The sequence below is a fragment of the Melopsittacus undulatus genome, chromosome 6 (assembly GCF_012275295.1).
Source record: "Melopsittacus undulatus isolate bMelUnd1 chromosome 6, bMelUnd1.mat.Z, whole genome shotgun sequence".
NCBI lineage: Eukaryota > Metazoa > Chordata > Aves > Psittaciformes > Psittaculidae > Melopsittacus > Melopsittacus undulatus.
Window position 1 is genome coordinate 4,142,388 of NC_047532.1, and position 20,811 is coordinate 4,163,198.

At 42.3% G+C, this 20,811-nt stretch overlaps 1 protein-coding gene across 1 annotated transcript in view; it reads right to left on the reverse strand.

The window, feature by feature from the left end:
- Positions 1–479: 479 nt before the first annotated feature.
- Positions 480–20,811, reverse strand: part of DCX (doublecortin) — a 69,826-nt gene continuing 49,494 nt past the window's right edge. The window contains exons 4-7 of the mRNA XM_013127964.2: positions 17,568–17,670; positions 13,443–13,565; positions 4,231–4,325; positions 480–2,069 (exon numbers count right to left, since the gene is read on the reverse strand). Coding sequence (XP_012983418.1) covers positions 2,013–2,069; positions 4,231–4,325; positions 13,443–13,565; positions 17,568–17,670 — 378 coding nt within the window. The 3' untranslated portion in view covers positions 480–2,012. The remainder of the gene's footprint in view (positions 2,070–4,230; positions 4,326–13,442; positions 13,566–17,567; positions 17,671–20,811) is intronic.

A 20,811-nucleotide genomic window follows, 5' to 3' on the forward strand; every position in this document is an offset into this window, starting at 1 on the left:
GTCCTGACTACTGCACCTATGCTTTGTCCACACTACCACCCTCTTTCCCACAAACCTTCAACCCGAGCCCTTAGCATTTGAACCAAAACCAGGGTTCTATGTACAATAGGTGAAATGATCCTTTAGCAGTCACATAGTCAGTTATTCAATTTAATGAAGTTATTTATGGGAACAAATGATTTCTTGTGCAAAACTCTGGGTGTAAATGATCATGCACTAAGACTACTGGGTGCAGATTTGGTGCATGATAACTCTGACCCCTTGATTATTCCCAGTCCTGGCCTCTCTCAGATAAATCTCTTTTTTTTTAAGTTGCTTTAAATGTATCATCACACAAACCTTTAAAGATGCAGCCTGCACAGATTGTTCCATACCAGCAATGCAAGCAAACAAAATGTGGAGTGGCTTTGGGAACAACCCAGCGTTCATGTAGCATCAAACATCACAACATTAGAATCCATTCTAATCACAAGGGGTTGCAAGACAATAGGGAATACGTGTATATGTTGCAATATAAAAAAACCCCAGGCAAATAGAACAACAAAGAAAGATTTGATTGCACAGATTTCATTTAGGTAAAGTTTCATCAAAAGCTAATTCCATGAGGAAAGGAGGCAATGCCAGTTAGCCTAGGACAAAGCTTCGGCATAGTAAAACCCACCAGCCCTGTGTGAATACATGAACTTTGCATTCTGGAGGAGTCATTGCTGATTAATAAAAGCAAAAGGTTTCTCTAAATACTTGAAGTTTGCTTTTTGTCAGATAGAAGAGTTTCTCAAAATACGGGTTTTGAACCCCACAAAATCCCATTCGTTATAGAAGTAGCGAATCTGGCCATAGTCAGGAATACTGAAGTGTAAAAACCCAAATACATAGCCCTAAACATTACAAAAACTATCAAAACATTCAATATCTTGAATGGACCTTCCCCTTCCCTCCCCCCATGTATCTGTTCTGGCAGTGATTGCAAGATTTCTACACTGAGTTGTTGGCATTACTGTGCTGCAGTTGTTGGTTGGTTTTTTTGTCCATTTTTCTGCATGTGTTTTTTAAGCAAAAGAAAATCACCAGTTTCTATACAAAAGAAGGAGCTCGAATCCATACTCCCAAAACACAGCTACAAGGTTTTCCTGTATAAAAAGTGTATTGATATCTTTTTTTGCTATAAAAAGTGACCTGTAGGGTGTCAAACCTGAAAACAAATGTTCACAGTGTTTTCAGTGTTGGCTGTTCACAAGGCATTACTGATACAGAGATAGAGAGATACCATAGGGTAGGTCTAACAAATTGTTACCAGCCAGCAGTACCTTTGGATCCCATGAAGGGTGTTCCACTTCATGTGACTCAGATGACTTCCTTTTTCCTCAATCACACATAAAAGCCCCATATTTCAATCACTATTGTACTGACCTTCCTTAGCATCTTGCATGATCATTCCTAATCTCATCCAACCTTCTGCTGGCGTCTCAAGCATCAAACTGGCAAGTCATATCCCTTCCTGCTCTCCAACGACAAAAACAAGACTAGTTAGTATGCAGGTGCTAAAATAAGGGCTGCAAATGAGGAGCAGGTTTGCTGGCAACTGTTGGCAGTTTGGAGAGGTGGAGGACATAATGTGCTCTACTTGAGCTTGCAAATTCATCAGCAAGTGATCCATTTGCACACTTCCAGGGGGAGCTACTTTACTACCACTAGGGAAATCACACAGTTGCAGCAGCAGAAGGAATAATAGAAGCAAATGGGAAATGCACAGGATCATTGGCATATTGGCCCCAAATTTCTTGCAATGTCCATTTTGCACCCCTGTATCTTAGAAGAATGGTATCCCTCTATCTCTATAGACTGGCAGGTGTTGATTTGTGGCACAGAGGATAAATCACAGAACAAAAATGACATATAACTGTGTGTCCTTTGATTTGAAAGCACCAGTCACCTATCTGCTTATTTTGGCAGAAGTACTCTACTGTATCTTAAACATAGCTTGCAATATGGACATTTAGCTTCTTGTCGCTTTACATGGAATCTCCAAGGGAATCAGAGTCATCCAAAGACAGAGGCAGATACAAGTCCTGTAGGAAGAAAGAAGAAAATGTTAACTCACACCATCAGCTTCCACCTTTGGTCATGCATGAGGAAGCAGTCAAATGGCCCAGTTCTGTGCAGTTCACAGGGACAGGGTGGAAGACTCGGGCACTGGTTCCTGGATGGGCTGACCAGTTTTCCAGGTAGCTCAAGGCCAAAACCAAGGCAGGTGACTTGCACAGTGGAGCAAGAGGATCTTGGTACCAGAAGAAAGAAGACTGTTCAATGACAAGTTTGGGAGTATTTTTTTGTCACTTCAGGATCAATGTGTCCATGATAGTACATGCATGAAAGAGCAGGACCCTTCATTAACAGCTCTCTCCAAAGCTAAGTCCAGAATAAAGTGTCTTACCTTGATTTGACAGCTACCCTTAGGACAAACATCTAGGAAAATCACACACTCCACAATTTAGTCTTTATTTTAACTCACTTATGATCATTTATGATCATTTAGATGGGTTATAAAATAATCCCAAATTTATTATTTGGATCAAACTCTGTATGTAAAGCTTTTCCAGGTTCCTTTCTGAGCTAACCATCTTATTCCACTTCCTCCAAGTTCTGGATGGAACTAGGTAAACAACCAGCTCAAGGGCTAAAGCTCTCCTTGGACCTTTATGAGCTCTGACCCCCACACAGGTAAAATGTGAGCAAAATGAAGGAAAGCCCAAATACACAGAAAGAACATTCCCAACAGTCTTGATGTAAGAAGAGGTAAAATAGGACTCCGTGGTGAACTCAACCTAAGAATTTCTCATTAGAGCTTTAGGGGAAAAAGGAAAAATGATTTCATCATAAAGCAGGAAATTGCTTCTGGGAGGAAGACAATGATGCTTGAATACTGTGGTAACCTAAATGCTACATTCATATTTGCTGCTTGGCTTAAGTTAGTGGAGAAACTCATAGATGGATTAGCTTTGCCCTCAGCAGTCACCATCCATTACAAATGTTCTGGGGGCTTCACTGGAAAGGTCATAAATCAGCCAGCTGAAAACATAACAGAAAGCATTCAAGGTGAGTTTTACTCATCTTTTCCAGGAAGCAAATCCTCATCTCCAAAGTCCTAAATGTGATAGTGTTTTGGAAAGTACTTTGGGTTCTTGAAATAGGCAGAAGCAAAGGATGCTTTACAGCTGTAAACTACTGTTGAAATCCAGACTATGGGGCAGATTCTGTTCTCAATTATAAATCAATAATCAACTTGGACCCATTGTGTTAAAATGGGTGCATTTCCTCAGACTTGGACTGAGCAGCTGAGATCAGAGTGAAGTCCTGAGGAAAACAGAGTTTGTTTGGATCCAGCTATTTTGTTAAAGATAGTCAGATAAAGCTGAGTAACTACAGCTGAGTAACTACTACAGCTTTTCTATGTGTTGGGAATAATTTAAAGATCTAATTTTTCAGAAGCTGAAAGTCCACTTCAGGCTCCCCCAGTACCATTCAACCCCATGTCCAAAGGTTTGCAATCCAAAATCTTACATGTTAGAGGTGTAATCCACTGGACTTTCAGGTATTCCTCCCATTGACTTCTCTGTGCTCTGAATTACCTACAAGGCAGCACAGGTTTACTGATCTCTGCTAGGTTGCCATGCTGCCTGGCAGACACCCTGTTTGTTACCAGGAAAAACAACTACTGCACCAGAACACAATTACTACCCCAGCTGTAAAATCACTTGTTTCCTGTAAAACAGAGCATGGCCTTAAATAATTAAACCAAAAACCCTTGAGAAGCATCATTAAAGTGATGTCTCAGAGCTGCAGTAATGTTTGCATTTCTTCTGCTGCTTAATGGACCAGATTTGCCAACCCTTCAGGCATTTCAAGAGAGGAGGGTTTGTATGAAGATCATATCCATTAATAACTTGTGAACTTTCTCAAATAGTGATACAAGCTCAGGGTTAGGTAATCTCTTCCAATCCATATGGATGATCTCCAACACACATTAGTGGAAGAAACAGGACAATGATTTGGTGTTCCCCATCTTGCTAGAGCCCACAGTGACAACCCTTTTAGATAACAGGTCAAATTCTCCACTGTTCCAACATAAGGAATTGTGCTTCCAGAGAATATGGCCATGACTTATATGTCATACAAATCTGAGTAGACTAAAGAAGAAACAGATATAGTAAGGTATAAGAAACGTAATACCTTGTGCTTACGGAGGCTCCCTGGGCTGGTTGGTGTGGAGATTGGGGACTGCTTTGATTTGGGTGTAGACAGCTGACTGCTTGAGGTCCCATTTGCTGTCAGAAAACAAGACAGAAGCTGGCAATCAGAGAAGCAAGAGGAAGATCTTCTTTCTCCTTTGGGGAGATGGAAGGTATCCAGACATTTAACACAGAAATGCTATAGTTTATTCATGTTAGGCAGGAGAAAAAAACCCCAAGCAAACACCATGGCTATTCACCCATTTTAAGGCATTCAGTTGTTCAGGATAATAGACTCTAAAATACAGTGAAATACAAATATATTGATGGAGTGATAGCTTACACTACAACCATTCACCAAATTGATCCAAGACACACATCACCAGACAAACAGAAAGACAAGTCCTGTGTTCTCAATCTGTGTAGTGCAATTGAAACCACATGGCATTTAAAGGCATGAGTTGCAGATATCCTGGATCCTATGCAACAAATGTTAGGTGTCAAATATACACATTACCAATTAGACAAACAGGAATGCCCTGGATGCAGCTGTGGCTGGGATTAAATGACCAAAAGAGCCCTTCTGAAGCCCTGGTGTAAGCACAGAGTGACATGTCCCTGTTCACCTCTCTGGGGAGAGACCAGAGCTGCCTATAGTGTTCCTCTGCTGCCTGCATCCCACAAGTGAATATGGTCCATCAGGGGGAGGAACAGGAGAATTGCATCAAGCAATGATCCTCTTGCAGAGATCAGAATTTGCCCTTTTAGGTTACTTTGTTTGTGTTGCTTTGAAGAAAGTATAGTCACTCTCCATTAAAATATATATATATGATTTATTTAAACCAAATGGCTTTTGGAAGAGTTGTTTGGACTCAAAAGTAAACAGTATATTATGCAGAAAGAAGAAAGGAAACAAAAATGAAATAAGTATAAATAAAGTTTTTCCTACCGCTGATGTTCTTTGGAGTGAGCTGATGTCTTTGCTAACTGCCAGATGTCACGATACGGATTTCATAAGGATGTGCTTACACACAGTGCACTTGGCTATTCATAGGTTGTGTATCAACTCCAGGATACAGACCCCCTTGTTATCAGGGGTTATAAACACACAGCTGCACCAGCACAAGCAGCATTACTTAAAGGAAGGAAGTTCAAACTCATGCTGGCTCTGTCCAAGTATATTGTCTTTTTTAGCCTTTTGGTTTTGCAATCCAAGCAGCAGCAAGCTGAAGGCCTTATGAGCATTAAAATACGTATTCCAATCAAGTCTACAGAAAGTGACATTTCCCAAACCTACTCCAGATGTTAACATATACAACACAAACCACAAAACTAAACCCCAAATGCTTTTCCTGTTGTTTCCTTAAATGGCAGTAGTGTTGCCAGTGCTCCAGATAACTCCACAAATCCCTACCCCTTTTTAAAGAAAGCGTTTTTAATTGTGTTGATGGTTCACACAGAGGGAAAAAGACAAGTGTATGATGATCCAAGCTTGTCCTGCTCTCTGAGTGCCCAGTGTCTCTTTATCCCATTGCTCTAACTGTAAAGGCATGGGCACAAGAGGATGGATGATTTCAGCATATGGGACTTATGCTTTCAATTATAATAGCTGAATAAGCAAATCAGTTGTTTAAAATTAAGGAAGTAGTTGCATGTCTGGAGGAGACCTAAAAAGAGGACCATAGAGTAAGAAGAAGGTCTGTGAGTGCTGTATTTTTAAGAGCAAAACCAGCATAACTCTTGCTTTAATGCCTAAGACAGCCTCATTTCTCTTCTGTTACCTTCTTCTGAGAAAGAGGGGCATAGTTGAAGTTTACAATATCACTGGCCTAAATGTTGTGCTCGTACATGTGAATTCAAAGTGTAATGTACCCTAAGCCACAGGACAAAGGAGGAGCTGCAGGCATATTAAAGAAGCTCAGACTCAACAGATTCATGGTGGTGTGGGCCCTCTGCCTTCACATCTATTATTTCTGTGCAGAAGGCACTATTGGGAAGAGGAGGCTATTCATCACATGTAGCTCTTTCCCCATGACAAATGCTCCTCACTGAGGAAATAGGTAGTTCTTAAAAGGTGGTAGAAAGAATGATTTATAGATAACTGGGGAACAGAGTGACCCTTCAGCTCCCCATTCCACTCAGATCATTCTTTATTGGTTTGGGGAAAGCTAGTTAGAGAGACCCAGAAACTGTTACACACTGTCCCTGCATGGTGACATGCCACTCTTCACTTTGCTCCAGTCCTACAAAGTGAGCTGCCCTCCAGGTTGGTGGAATAAAGAGCAGAGTTCACTCATTACATGCCATACAATGAAGGCAATTCAGAGAAAAGAACTTGGATCTCTTTCATGGGTTTTTTTTCACCAATGACTCAGGTTTCTGTTCAAGAAAATGTGGGGTACAGCAGCAATGATGGAATCTGTGTTAGCCAGAATCCACCTCTGGTTGCTAAAATGCCTCTTATTTCCAATTGCCACTGATCTCAAGCATGCCACTTAGCAACCCTACAAAGAACCCAAGCTTCCCTTCCACAAGCAGAAAGACTGGAAGAACAGCTAACAGTCAATGTGCAGCAAATAGATGTAATTGCTGCAGGGGAGGACAGAAAGTCCAGAATACAATGAGACTTTTAAGTGCTACAGCAGGGATGTTAATATTTTATGAGCACCAGTGAAGAAGCAGATGTGACATTCAAACCAGAAACCCAGTAAGAAGGATGTGCTATCATTACAAATACTCACTAAGAGTCTTGCAGCAGGAGCAATGAGTAAGAAGCCCAGTTTCATTTTCTCTCTGTCTGCTAATGAAGAATACTGTTCAGAATCAAACTTTGCACACATTTCTTCTGAACTCAAATGCAAGAAAATAGCCAGAGGCAAAAGGCAGATCCTGGGTGGTGTGTAACTGAGGACTTCGGGTAGCTCAGGATCTCACATGAGTTTGGCTACTGGAAACCATTCCATATAACCAGCATTCACTTGAATCCATCTGGCTTTTTTTCCACCACATTATTGTTTGTGTATTGCGTCTTATTTACGTCATTGTATTTGTTTTGCAACCTCAATTTACTTTAAAGCCCCTTTGTGCTTATGACACATTCCTTAATTGCGTGAACATGAGCATTCCTTACCTCCTTTGGTGTACAAGACAATATGTAGTTAGGAGAGAAATCAGGTTTGCCCAGCACATGAGAGGGAGGACAGAGAATATAGCATTATGTCATGTCTGAGATGCTGAGAGATCCAGGGAAATGGAATTCTCTGCCTGCTTCTCCCACAGATATTTTAGCCAAACTTCTCATTTGCCATTATTCCTTGAGTGATGCTCAGGTTTGCTTGGATGACTGGGACTCTGGGCCTGAATAGCCAACAATGACAAGCACCAAGACCTATACATGAGACTGAACTCACATTTCTGTCAATGAACAGGGTCAAATATCACAGTGAGTGCTCAGAATGTGTGGAAATACCTCTTTTTCTACCAGTTTGTAACATAAGGCTAATACTCCTTGCTCCATTGGGGTTCCCAGGGTTCTGTAGGTGAGTTCTTACTTTGCAGAGTACATGCTTGTGTGTCACAAGAATGAGAGAAAGAACCATGAAATATGTGGATGGTTGTGTCTCTAGGGCAGGGTTTGAAGTGTCACTAAGAAAATAAAGACAGGCAAGGACCAGAACAAGGATAGCATAAAGCAGATGTAGAAATAGCAGCTCATTTAGTGAGCACAAGCCATCCTGGCCCCCAGGACAGAGAAGCCTGAGGGAAAAATAAAGACTCCATTGTAGTGTTCATTCAGGAGTGGAAGAATTCAGATTGCACAGGCATCCTTTGCTCAGGCACCTCCTAACCTCCAAGCACTTGCTCTGCAGTGCTGGCACCCTTTTCTCATCACGTTTTGTGAGGATGCTCTCTCCACTGGATGCACAATGTGGGTTGTCAGCTAGCAGAACATAAGTAAGCACAAGTGGGATAACAAGCTGCTCTATCTCGTGTGCAATCCAAAAGACATCTGCTGCCTTTTTAACACATTCATATATAATGACCCTGGGGAGCCAGATCTGCAGTCAGGACAGACTGACGTTCTGTATCTGTTTTGCTAATTGCTGCTGCCTTGTGAATATGCTTTTGTCCCTCTACCCAAACCCATCCATTAGAGGATGGAGAAATTAAAGTCCTGCAGCAGTGTATCAGAGCCCTGCTCATGGGCTGAGCCGAATCAGGGCTGTTAGGAGAAGGAACAGGATGGTATGCTGCAGGTGTAGTTTAGTCTGGATTTTCTTGCTCTAAGCTATGTCATTTAGCAAAGCTGACTTTCACAGAAATTAAAATAGAGGTAGAGATAACCATAGAAGCTTTGAAACTTCAATTCTCTGCTCTAAATTGGCATCAAATATATTTGGGTCATCCCCAGTAGAGATCTTGTATTTTAAAAGCCCCAGGTTTGTCAGGGATTCCCTGGGAGATCTGCTGTAGTGATTAAGATGCTTATAATTGGAAGGTGTTCCTAATATTTGATCTGTATATCTTTTATTAAAGATTAAACCAATGTCCTGTCTCTATCCCTGACAGGAGCACAGGAAAATCAGTCCTTATCCTGTTCTTAATACTTCAAATGCATTTCAAGAGTGTTAAATTGTCTCTTCTCAAGTTTCCTTTTTTCCTGAGCTGAATCAGTCCATTTTCTTCAACCTTTCCTCCCAAAGTAGTTTCTGAACCTTAGGAAATTTCTTTTGTATGTTCTCTTTTGCCTGTGTCTTTCTTAGCATGTCCAGTCCATACAGTAACCCTAGCAAGCTCAGTTAGGACCAGAGACACTGATCCCTTCCAGTCTCAATTCACACCTCATATATGAGAAACTGGTTCAGCTCTACTAGCCAGCATCTGGGAGACAGACAAGAGAAAGGCACTTGGATATATTCCTGTAGAGGGAGAAGTAAAACCCTGCTGTGTTTTGCTAATGACACCTTGCTGGAAGCAACATATTGGGGGAATTATGTGGAGGATATAGATGAAAGACTGCATCCCAGCTCCAGCGCCAGAGAGGTAGGAAACTAAAGGATATACTGGAAGCCCAGTGGGAACTGCTGGCAAAGCCAGGGCCCTCCAGACAAAATGAACCAAGAGGTGAAAATGGCCCCATGATGGAATGATCAACACAGTGTCTGGAGGAATAGCTGGATCAGAACAGATATACACTAGTGTTGCTGAGAAACTGTATATATATAGGTTGGGGTTAATGAGAGAAGGAAAAAAGGATTCCCCTTGGGAATATAAGGACTGTGGTGTGTTACCATCTGCTTATAGCAAGACACTTCTTCATTCTTCATCTGTTCATTTAATGCTCATTCATTCATTTAATGTTTCATTCATTTTATGGCTGTATGGCAAATAAAGAGGTAGAAGCATCGTGACAAGAAAAGTGTTTAACATGTTTCTGTGGATGAGAATGTCTACTTCATTTTTTGACTATCCTTGGAGCTGAAGGGGCCTGGCTGCCCACAGGGAATTGAGCTTTTTGTGGTGAGGCCATGACACATCTAGGCAGGAGGCAGATTACCTCTGGCAAAAGGAAGCAGTTCAACCAGCGAACTCGAATCAGTGCAGTGGGAGCTGACACCCTCTGTGTGGCTGCACTTGTGTGCACAGCTTTTTGTCCTGGTGTTTTCTAATAGAGTATTCTATGTTCTTTGATGCTCCATGTTAATCCTTGTTACTTTGGGATGGAAGCTGACCACTCGTTAGGTGGCTCACTACCAGGACTGCTGTAACAAGACAGTCGAACAATACATTACAGTTCACATCTGGCTGGTTATAGCAGCTTACAAGCTGCTTCCTTTTCAGTGCTACATCTACATTCTTACTACATATATTTCCTTCTGTATTCTGCTGTTGTTCGGACACAGAGGTGGCCCCAGAGACCACAATCAGGGCAAAGGTTTGGGTGCCATCACAGGAAACTGGACTTCAAACAGCAGTACACTCTCTGTGTCTCTCCCAGAAAGCTAGTTATACCTGGATCTATGCTTCTTAAGACATAGATCACTAATTCCATAGCCAAAACCAGAAGGAGCAAAGGATATCAAAGATGAATGGAGATCACCTGGCACAGAAGGCAGATCCCTACATATAAAGCTTCCAGGCTGAGAAATCAGCTCAAATGGGAAGTTACACAGTCTATGATGATGGCTAAACAGTTGCACTCATTCACCTGCATAGCTGACAATTTACTGCAGCAGGATTGAAAGCATTGGAGTCTGCAGGCTGCTGGAGCAGTCTGTGATCCACTGGAGTGTGGATAGTGGCCATGCTGGAGTGTGGCTTGCTTCTGTTGAAGGTCTGGGGCACAAGCTGCAGTCACTCTGCTGCTGGAGATGTCTTTTGTCTCTGGCAATCTGTGAGATAATAGCTTTGGTTTTAGCAATATTATTCCTCAATGTTTTCAGAATACACAAAAAGCCCAAATAAAGAGCCTCAAAGCTCTTTCCTGTGTATGATTCCAGGGTTAGATTACAGAGCTCTGTATACAGATTGGTTATCACTGTCTTGGATGACCCATTGGGAAAGAGGACATGAACAGCTTAAGTAATGTACTCAAAGCCACAGAGTGAGTCAGTGGAGAAGACTGGAGTAAAACACAAGTCCCCAGCAACCCCAGGCTGTGTGGAGGATGGCTGCTGCTGGGCACAAAGCATTTTCACAGCTTTGAGTAAGATGTGTTTTATTTATGTTGACACATGAAGATCAGAAGCGTTCCTGCAGCAAGTGGAAGGGAAAGCGGATGCGATGTTTGCATGCTGTCAATGTTACATCCTCAGAATTAGCACTAGCAAGCTCTGCTGAAGCCTTTTTTCCCTGTTCTTTCTGTGCTGTAACAGTAGCTTATTACTTTTGTTCACTATCTGCTGGCAACACTGAAGCCCTTGCTAAGGAGTGAGGCAGAGCTGTGCATGCACAATCTGCTTTAAGCCTTAGCTGCCTCTGTGAGCAATGCATGTTGACCACTGTCCACATGTAAATCCATTGCATGCTCATTTTTGCTGCTGATATGTTACGTTCCATTTTCCCACATGCTTTAACAGGAAAATGGCATAATCAGGATGAGAAATGGAAGAAAATAACATCCCTTTCTGTAATTGTGGTGTGCTTGTAATGAGGAGGGTTCAGACTTCTTCAACTCAAGCAGCAAGGAGATTTACTTCAGAATCTGTATTTACATCAATGCCCACATGTGTCGCAAAGGCCTTAGAGACTGTGGTGGAAAAAAACCATATAGAAACTCACATGGAAAAGAACAGAAACTTACAACTCAGACCTGAAAAACCACCCAGTTCTGATATGACAGAGTTAAGACAGCAAAGACAAAAGGTACAAATGGGTACAGATCAAACACACAGAAAAAAATATGTAGTATACTTGAAATAAAACTGCTTTTGAATCATTTCACAAATTAAATAGGTGAGAATTCTGGGAAAAAGGAAAAAGAAAAAGGATCAGATCATGTTTTATTAATCAGGCTTCATTCAACATTCTTTACCTTTTTCATGTAATAACTTCAAAATCCAACTAAATGCAAATAGTGATTCTTAAGCAATATGTAAACCCACTCACTTTATTACAGATTCAAGGGACAAGAACACAGGATGATGTTCCTTCTTCTCTCTGCTCTGAGAAAACAAGTCTGTGATTACCTTTCCAGTGCTAAGAGTTCAGTCTGGTTTGTAGTTCTCATTAAGCAGGACAGACTGCCATTTTTTCCTGTACTGACACCACAAGGAAGTAGAAAGACCCTTGTCTAAATGGATTAAAGGAACCTGATTTGCCCTTCATTACTGGCCTTAACTCCAGGAGCTAGCTATTGTTCAGTTTGCTGATTGTTTTAATCTCCTTCTGAAAGGCTCCACTAACCACGTTCATTAAACTGCATCCGATGACTCACTGTTTAGTTCCTGCAAGTCATTCAATCAGTTAAAATCAGGAACACAATAGTTGTCATTTCACATTAGACTATAGGTTCCTGCAGTAAAGTCTACTTCTGGTAGTAATTAGCACCTGATGCTTACGGAGGAGGTTCAAATGCTGTTTCACACCTCATGGGTGAGCTGACTCCCACATCACTGAATGGGAATGGTTTAGGGTTTTTTTTAATCAGCAACATATTTTGCATCATGCTTTCAATGTACCTACACAACTTCACCATGCATTTGGTAAAGGCTTTATAGGTTGTTACAAACCCAAGTTTAAGAACAGCCAACAGTGGAATCCTGAAGGAAAACTCTATAAATGCAGAATCACCTTACAGAGAAATACCTTTTTTAAAATCACAGGGTATGTGCCAACCAATTTCACAGTCTTTTTAAGTAGCTGAATAACATCAAGAGAACCTAAACAAATGAATTGTTTCCTGGGGAAAATCTTTTTGAGTACTGTCAAGAGAACTTTATATCCAGTAATCCAGTATCTACTGATGGTCAACTGTTGCATGGTGTCCACACGCAGCGTGGAATGTGCTCCATGAAGCTGGAGTGCAGTTTATGTCATCCACCCTCTCCCACATGACTTCAAAACTCTCCATGACTCCCAAAACTATCAATTACCAAAAGTGTGATATTCAGCCCAGCCTTTAACTTGTGCACATTGTTAATCCAGTTGCTGCCGAAGAGGGAGGAATGCATTTCAAATGATGCAAGCTGCTGCAGCAGGTTAGGATTCCCATTTTCCTTCCCGTCTGAATGAACGTCTCAGTATCACATCAATAAACCTGTGACCAACTCTTCATTGCAAGGTCACTGGTCTTCTTTAAATAATGATGAGGAGACATTTCTGACCTGCACAGTAATGAACATTTACATTGCACAGGAGATTCTCCTAAATCAGTCTGCATCTATAACGAACATATTGAAGCACTCTGGGCCTTGATTTCCTGCCTGTGACATGGATACTTCTTTTAAAATGCAGTTAGGGCAGAAGGCTGTGACACTGGGGGTGAGATGACCTAAAGCCACAACTGCACTTAAGCAACCAGATGATGCCTCTCCAACAGATATTAAGTGCCTCTGTTCACTAGCACAAGCTTCTTGTTATTAAAAAGTGCCAAAGCTTCACATGCAAACACCCAAGGTCAGTGTACCCAGCAACATATAGTGTGTGTTCTTCCCTTGAGCACAGTTAGTATTCAGACACCAGAAAACAATCACTCACCATCTTGGTGGTTACCTGAATCGGCTGGAGACTTGCTCCGGCGCATGGGGGCTGGACTCTTTGCTGAGCTCTTCTGAGGGGTGGGAGATGACTTACTGCCCGTGGCATTCGCAGGGCTCCCCTTCATCACCCGGCACTCTAAGGGAACAGACAGCAACTGTGGTTATGTCCCTGCCTATGGACACCATGAAAGATCCATGGGCAGCTTGGTGCTTTGTCTCCAAAGAGCTGTAGGAAGCATTAATGACAAGGGAAAATCTGCTCTCTCCATATTTTCTCCAGAACAGAAAGGAGACTTTTTATGGGGAGGGCAAGAAGAAAATCAGCTTTGCTCTTCTAAGAAGAGAAGCTGAGGCAGTGTATGTCAAGGTCAGGCTAGTTCCCTAGCAGGGCCCATCTCCATACCTGTGTCTCACCAAAGATCTTCTGCCCTTCCCCTTGCCTTGGTTCTCACAACAAGAGCACAATGAAAATGGTCAACAGTGAGGGAAGAATCAGGCCAAAAAAACAGTTAATTTGCTCTAACCCTTTGATGAAGACCGAGTAGTAGGAGTGCTGAGAGCACTTTATGCAGGTGCAGAAAGCCAGCAAACAGCTCATGGCATGGCACAAAGGCCTCTAAGTGGCAGATGGGACATCTGCCCCAGGAGGCTTTCACCCAGCCTCAATAAATCTCTTCTCTGGTTTCAACAAGCTGCAGCTTTTTAGATGCAGAAAGCAAAGATGACAACATGGTTTCATAGAACACATCCTCTGTCCTGGCCACTCACCCCTTTCAGAGAGCTCTGCATAAACAGGTCTATAGGAGATTTATGTACTTGAAGACATGAGCAGATGAGAACCCCAACTTGTGTTTGCTTTAAAAATAAATACTCCAGGAAGAGTGGGAAATGTAAGCATGATCTATAGTGTCCTGCAGAAGGGAACCGAAACACTAACAAACCTCTGTGTGTCCCAGGACTTCAGGCATGCCAAGTCTTCAAACCCCCAGTTTATTTACATTGAGAGCTAACAGCAAAAGCACTTTTCACCCTTGGAGTTATTAAGTTAACCCAGTTAAGAAGGAGGCAATAAAAAGGGGATTTCCTTTCTGTCAAACACCGACTGGTCTCACCTCATCTCCTCCAGCAGATTGTCCTCACCAAGATGTGAAAACCAGGTCATTTTTACAGACATGAATTAGACGTTCCATATACAGACTGGTTTTATGGAAAGGTTCAGGTCAGCATGCATGGGCTAGACTGAGGATCCCTTGACTGGGTTCCTTAGCAGGAATCCACACATAGAGGATAAATACTTGGTCAACCAAAACCAAGTTGTCTGACCTAAATGTATGGGTTATTTACTTATATATCTCTATATCTATGCAAATGTAATTGGCTTAAGTTTTTCCCCATTCTCAGGCAGTCAAGAATCAGCCTCTTCTTCTTGCAGATGGTTTGTGAGAGAGTTTGCTGTTGGGTCATGCAGTAGAAGAATATGAAGAGAGTATACTCCAGGCATACTGCATGGGGATAAACAGACATACAGTGAGTTTATTCCCTCTCCTGCTTGGTGGATTTTGGAAACTGTAAATCAGGGATAGAAGAAGGTGTGGGGTTTTTATCAGAGGTACTTGACTTCTCATAGATGATGCTAAAGGAAGGCTTGGAGGGCTCCAGTGGTGATATTGCCCCAATTTTTTATACATGAAGAATAGTAATAACTTGGGTGGGAAGTGTGGAAGATAGACTAACAAATGATACTAACGAATATAGTGTTGAAGAGACACTGTGAAATAGCCACTAGGGAGAGTGTGCAAATAACTGCTTCTGCTGTGGACCAGCCAAGTCACAATATGGGCAAAAATCAACTTCAGCCACTGCAGAAGGGATATTTTAAAGGTACATACATATATTATATGTATACAGCTGTTTATATATAGCTCTTTAACAAAACCAGCACATTTTGATTGGCACCAGATGCTATGTGAGATACACGAGAGTACAGCCTCCCTGGAGCAGAGTGGGTCTCCTGGTGTGATATCTGTCAATCACGTATCAAGTGGGTATCTCAGAAACGAAGGGGGCCTCAATGGGTGTCAGACATCCGTGTTCAGTCACCAGAATTATTCCCTAAAAAAATAAACCTGAAAAGCAGAAATACTTTTGTGCTACATCTTTTCAAGAGCTTTCGGATTTATTTTCTTCCCAGGGGATTAATTCCTGGAAAAGAAACTGTGCTTTGCATCTTCCAGCACAGAAAGGCTGACACTGAGGAATTCCTCCAGCTCAGCCGCTGGCAAGTGTCAGTAAACCAAAGGCAATCACTGAGCATTTGCGCATCTTGAGACAAGGTTCTAAAGGTGGAAACTTGACTGGGGTGAAGTTAGTGTAAACAGGCCTCTAAACATCACAGGGGGCATGACATTTATATGGGCTGATGCTGAAACCAGCAGGTATGAATGAGACAGAGCAATGTCATCTCAGCAACGGGGATTAGAGGGCGGAAGCTGTGGTGGGCAGCCAGGAGGAAAGAGATGACATAATCCTCTCTTATGCTATTTCTCATTTTGCTTCCTGATCTCCTGTCAGAGTGAACATAATAAGCAGCAATTCAAGTGCATGTCATCCTAACAGGCAAGAAAAAGCACCCCATGACAGAGGAGATTTTAGTAAGTGACATTCATCTGCAAGACCTCAGGACTCTTGCAGCATCTGACTTGTAACAAGGAAGGATGATGGGTGTATAGCAGGGAAACGCTGCTGGCTAATAGCACCTCATCTGCAACTTGAGAGGTGTGGGGCACCCCTCAAAATACCACCATGAGATGCAGTTACCTGGTGTTCTCCCAACAGCAAGCTTTGCTTGGTTTTGCTAAACAAATAAGCCAAGAAATAAGCTGGACTAATCAGTAGTAACCAGGAGTGTAGGCAGAGCTGGGCTTCCCATCAAGTTGTTCTGCGAGGACTGCATCCAAACTGTTTTACAGTGTGGAATTCCCCATGGTGCTGACTCAACTGCTGAGTGTTAAAATGATGAAGCTCAGGTTACAGATCACTTCCCCAGCCTGACATTGGCTTTATTCTCTGCCTGCAAGTTTCAGCTGAACCTTGGAAACTTTGTTTGAATCACCCCAAACCATCACATGGGTTCATCTGGAGTACACAGGTCAGAAGTACCATCAGCAACTAAAATCAGGAGTCATAAAAATACAGTGGTTGAAGGTTGGAGGCTGCTTGACTTCCTGGTACAGAGCAAAAGCCCTCTTTGGTCTTCGATGCTGAGCTAGTTTGTAGCATGTAAGAATGCATGGGGCTTGTGTTCCTTATAAAGGATACCTAGAGCTTTGGGAAATGAGCCTGAATGTTTGGAGATCACATTTTCTTCTAGTTTAAATAGTCAAAGTTACACTAATTTACTCTTGCTGCATTAGCAGACAGCCTGAGCTGTTGGTGTGTACAGTTACCAGTTGGGGTAGGGGCAACACCTTTAAGCACACCCTGTATATTCTGTGAAATCAAAGATTTCATGGCTTATTTGATCATAGAGATTCACATTCTTACAGAACTGTGCTTGCAGTTCTAACAGGGACAAATAATGGTGCTGTCCTAGTCTTTCCCTCTGAAAGGGGAATTAATGTCCTGCTTTCTGGATCAGCAGAAGAAAGCACTGGAGTGATTTTCTTTAACTGTGCTTGTTCCCATATATTCATATTCACATGGGTATGTAAGGACAGGAGTCCTTGTTTAGTTCTCAAGAAAAATGTATCTGCAACTAGATAGACACTACCAGATTTGGCAGTAATGTCAAATGGTGCAGGAGTCCATCTATTCTCAGTTGGACTACCTCAGTGTTTGCCCTATTATAACGTGCTGACTGTACAGTATCACAAAAGGATGTTAAATTCCATATAGTTCAAGGTGTACAAGGCCAGGCTCAACAGAGCCATGGGTGGCATGGTTTAGTGCGAGGTGTCCCTGCCCATGGCAGGGGGTTGGAACTGGATGTTCTTAAGGTCCTTTCCAACCCCAACTATTCTATGATTCTATATATTGGTCTTAAAAAACCAGAATGGAAGCATGCAGCATGATTATGTGATACAAACAACTGAATGGAAATAAAGCCACAGATTGGAGAGCACTTTGTGTTTGATGTTACCGCTTTCATCCAACGAAAAGTCATCCTGTGCATAGCGGAATTTTTCTGGACCACAGGCGATGAACACATCATCATCCCCAAAGAAATCATGCAGACAGGTCACCTACAGAGAGAGCAAAGTCATTCATGTTAGTTTTAATTGGCAACTTTCTGATGTGGCTTAGTTTTAATTTAAACAGGAGGGAGCTGCCTCTCTGCTGTTCCCCTGTCTCATGCTGATTCAGTCCTACTTCCTGTAAGCCTGGTGCACACAAAGCTTCTCTGGGCAAGCCAAGCATAAAAATGTAATTAAAAATAAGGAATTCCCAGCTACCTTGCAAATTCTATGAGGGATTGAAGGATGGCATTTCCAATCCATTTGGGAGCTGACAGAAAACATCAGTCACCCTAATGAATGACACAGGCATTCCTGAGCTACTTGGGACATCACTGCCCATAGGATCATAGGATCCCAGACTGGTTTGTGTTGGAAGGGACCTTAAAGTTCATCCAGTTCCAACCCCTGCCACAGGCAGGGACCCCTTCCACTGGAGCAGCTGCTCCAAGCCTCTGTGTCCAACCTGGCCTTGAGCACTGCCAAGGATGGGGCAGCCACAGCTTCTCTGGGCACCCTGTGCCATGCTGATGAGTATCTCAGTACCAACAAAGCCTAAAACCTCAAAGAACCATGAAAAAGGCAAAGAGCTGCAGGTCCCAGCACAGGGGCAGGAACATGACTCTGAGCAGGCCTCATGATGATAGGTTTAAAAGGCCAAAGGTTTATCTGACCATTGAGTGAGAGGCCTGAAGTACCACTGGATGCCCTTCCCACCCAAGCAGTGTGTAAATCCATGGATTTACTCCAGAGGTTGTGACCCCTTCTCCCTGCTTTTGCCACCCAGACATGGGATGTTGAAGCATCACTCCTCACTGCAGGGCTGCCCATCCCACAGAAGGCTAGGGAGGGGAAATGTGCACAAGATTGGCACTGACATTTATAATGGAAGTGTGAGGCTGACAGCTGATGCCCAGTGTTTTGGCATGTCTCGATACTGTGGTCTTAACAGAGGGTAGATGCATTGCAAGGGGGTGGAGGTAACTGGGGGGAAACTTAGAGCTGAATTTGAATATCTACTGATCTCTTTGAGCTGGACTGTGAAAAATTCATTTCAAGCTCTAATGAATCAACTATAAAGCAGGCTTTTGGATATCTTAATAAAGCTCAGTATTTCACACTGGTTAATATAATGTATAATTAAAGCACTGCCTGAGAGTGCCAGCTCTGGATAGGATGCCAAACATTAGCAAAAAGCTTGCTTTTCACATCAGCATGACTTTCAAAACGGAGCAAGCTGAAATCTGCTCTAGCTTTGATCAAAGGTAGAATTATCTTTGCAAACTTCAGTGAATCCCAGTTTCTGTTTGCCTAAAATTAGGTTGAAAATCATTAATATGCTACCTATAGAGAATTCTCCCATGATAAATATGACATTTCAAACCAGCACTTGGTATTACAGTCCTCCCCCTGAGGATGCTGGCACCAATTCATTTGCAAATGATTGGGCTTGGCAAGAAACACTGGTTCCCATCTGAATGCTAAGTATTATACTTATGCCATGGCACAAACTGCAGTGTTGCTTAGCTCACCCTTCACTACGGAAACCACGGCACAGTTAAAAGTGCAAAGCTAGATCACCATATAAGGGTTCAAACATTTCCCAGCCTTTTAGGTGAAATCAGACAGAGCCTACAGGTGCCTTTATCATCTGTAGTTCATAAGTCAAAGTGTATATTTTGTCCTTAAACTCTCCACAACCACCATGAGCGAAATAAAGCCCAGGCCACCATGAAAGCCTTCAGACCGATGGAAAACAACCAGCATGCACAAGGCTAGAAACCTGATTACATGTCAAGCAGAGATACTTGGAATTCACTTTGCTGCATTCTTGTCCCTTCAGATAGTAGGTTATTATGTGTATTTTATAATTATGAAGAGCTGTCTGAATGAGCACTGGGGCTGATAGAGAAATGGGATTATCTCCTTGTTGAGCTCCTGATATTCAGGAAACAGTAAGTGCTGCATTTGCTTTATTTATTCCCTTTTGTTTCCTGCTGTAACTTCCACTATTAAGACCACACTACAACACAGCAGCAAAGACAGCCAAAATGCAACCCCACTGTCATTAAATAGTGGAAAACATTGCAAAATCCAGACAATAACAAGGGGCACATGTTATGCAGTTTTAGCTGTGCTGCTCATGTCCACCACGTGTGTGGTATCTTCTATTTACCTTTGGTTTATTAAACTTCAGTCCTGGATCATTACTCTATGTCCCTGAAACAGGCCCCTTACGTATTGCTGTCTACATGAACTTACTGCAGTAAACTTCCTTTGTGAAAACATGGGACTTAAGTGCTGGATCTTGCAGCACCAGAGCCAGCTTGCCTAAGCAGTGCACAGACAAAGAAAAGCCCCAGCAGAAAGCCCTGGAAATGCTCATTCCTGAAGGATGTGATGCTAAAGAGGATGCTAGCCGGGAAGCAGGATTATGGCCTGCTCTGCTGGGACAGGGAGTCTTACATGACAGGGTTTAGTGTGAGGTGTCCCTGCCCATGGCAGGGGGGTTGGAACTGGATGATCTTAAGGCCCTTTCCAACCCGAACTATTCTATGATTCTGTGATTTTATGATACATGGTTCAAGACCTTATCAGCCTGTATGGGATATTTCAGGGATGTTCTTGACAAGCAAAGCCAAACCTCTACCCTGCCTTAATTGTTTAGAGGGTTTTAGTGACTCCTGAGTAACCCTGTAAATCTTCTTAGGTTCATTCTTCAAAAGTCTTTTTTTCTCATGTTTTCTCAATTAAAAAGAATTAATTAAAATTGGCACAAATCTCCCCCCAGGCAGTCAGGACTCTTCTAAAAGTCTGTGTTCTGCTTTCGCTTCATCTACTATCCTAATTCTATCCAATAATGAGTCTGGAACACCATAAATACCCTGAAAGAAAGTTTACATCAACAAAAATTCACTCCAGCTGACAGCCTGAAGATCAGTGCCTTTAAATGCTGCATTTTGCTTTCAGCCATACATTTATGAAAGCACAAAAGAGAAGCTGATAGTAGCCAGCTAGTGCAAGGACCTACCTGAAAATGATGATTTTCTTGATGACTGTTATCATGCCCCTTAGCAATGACATTGGAAACCATCAAATTAGTCAGATTTTGACTTTTTACATTGTTAAGCCTACAAGCTTTTTCATTTC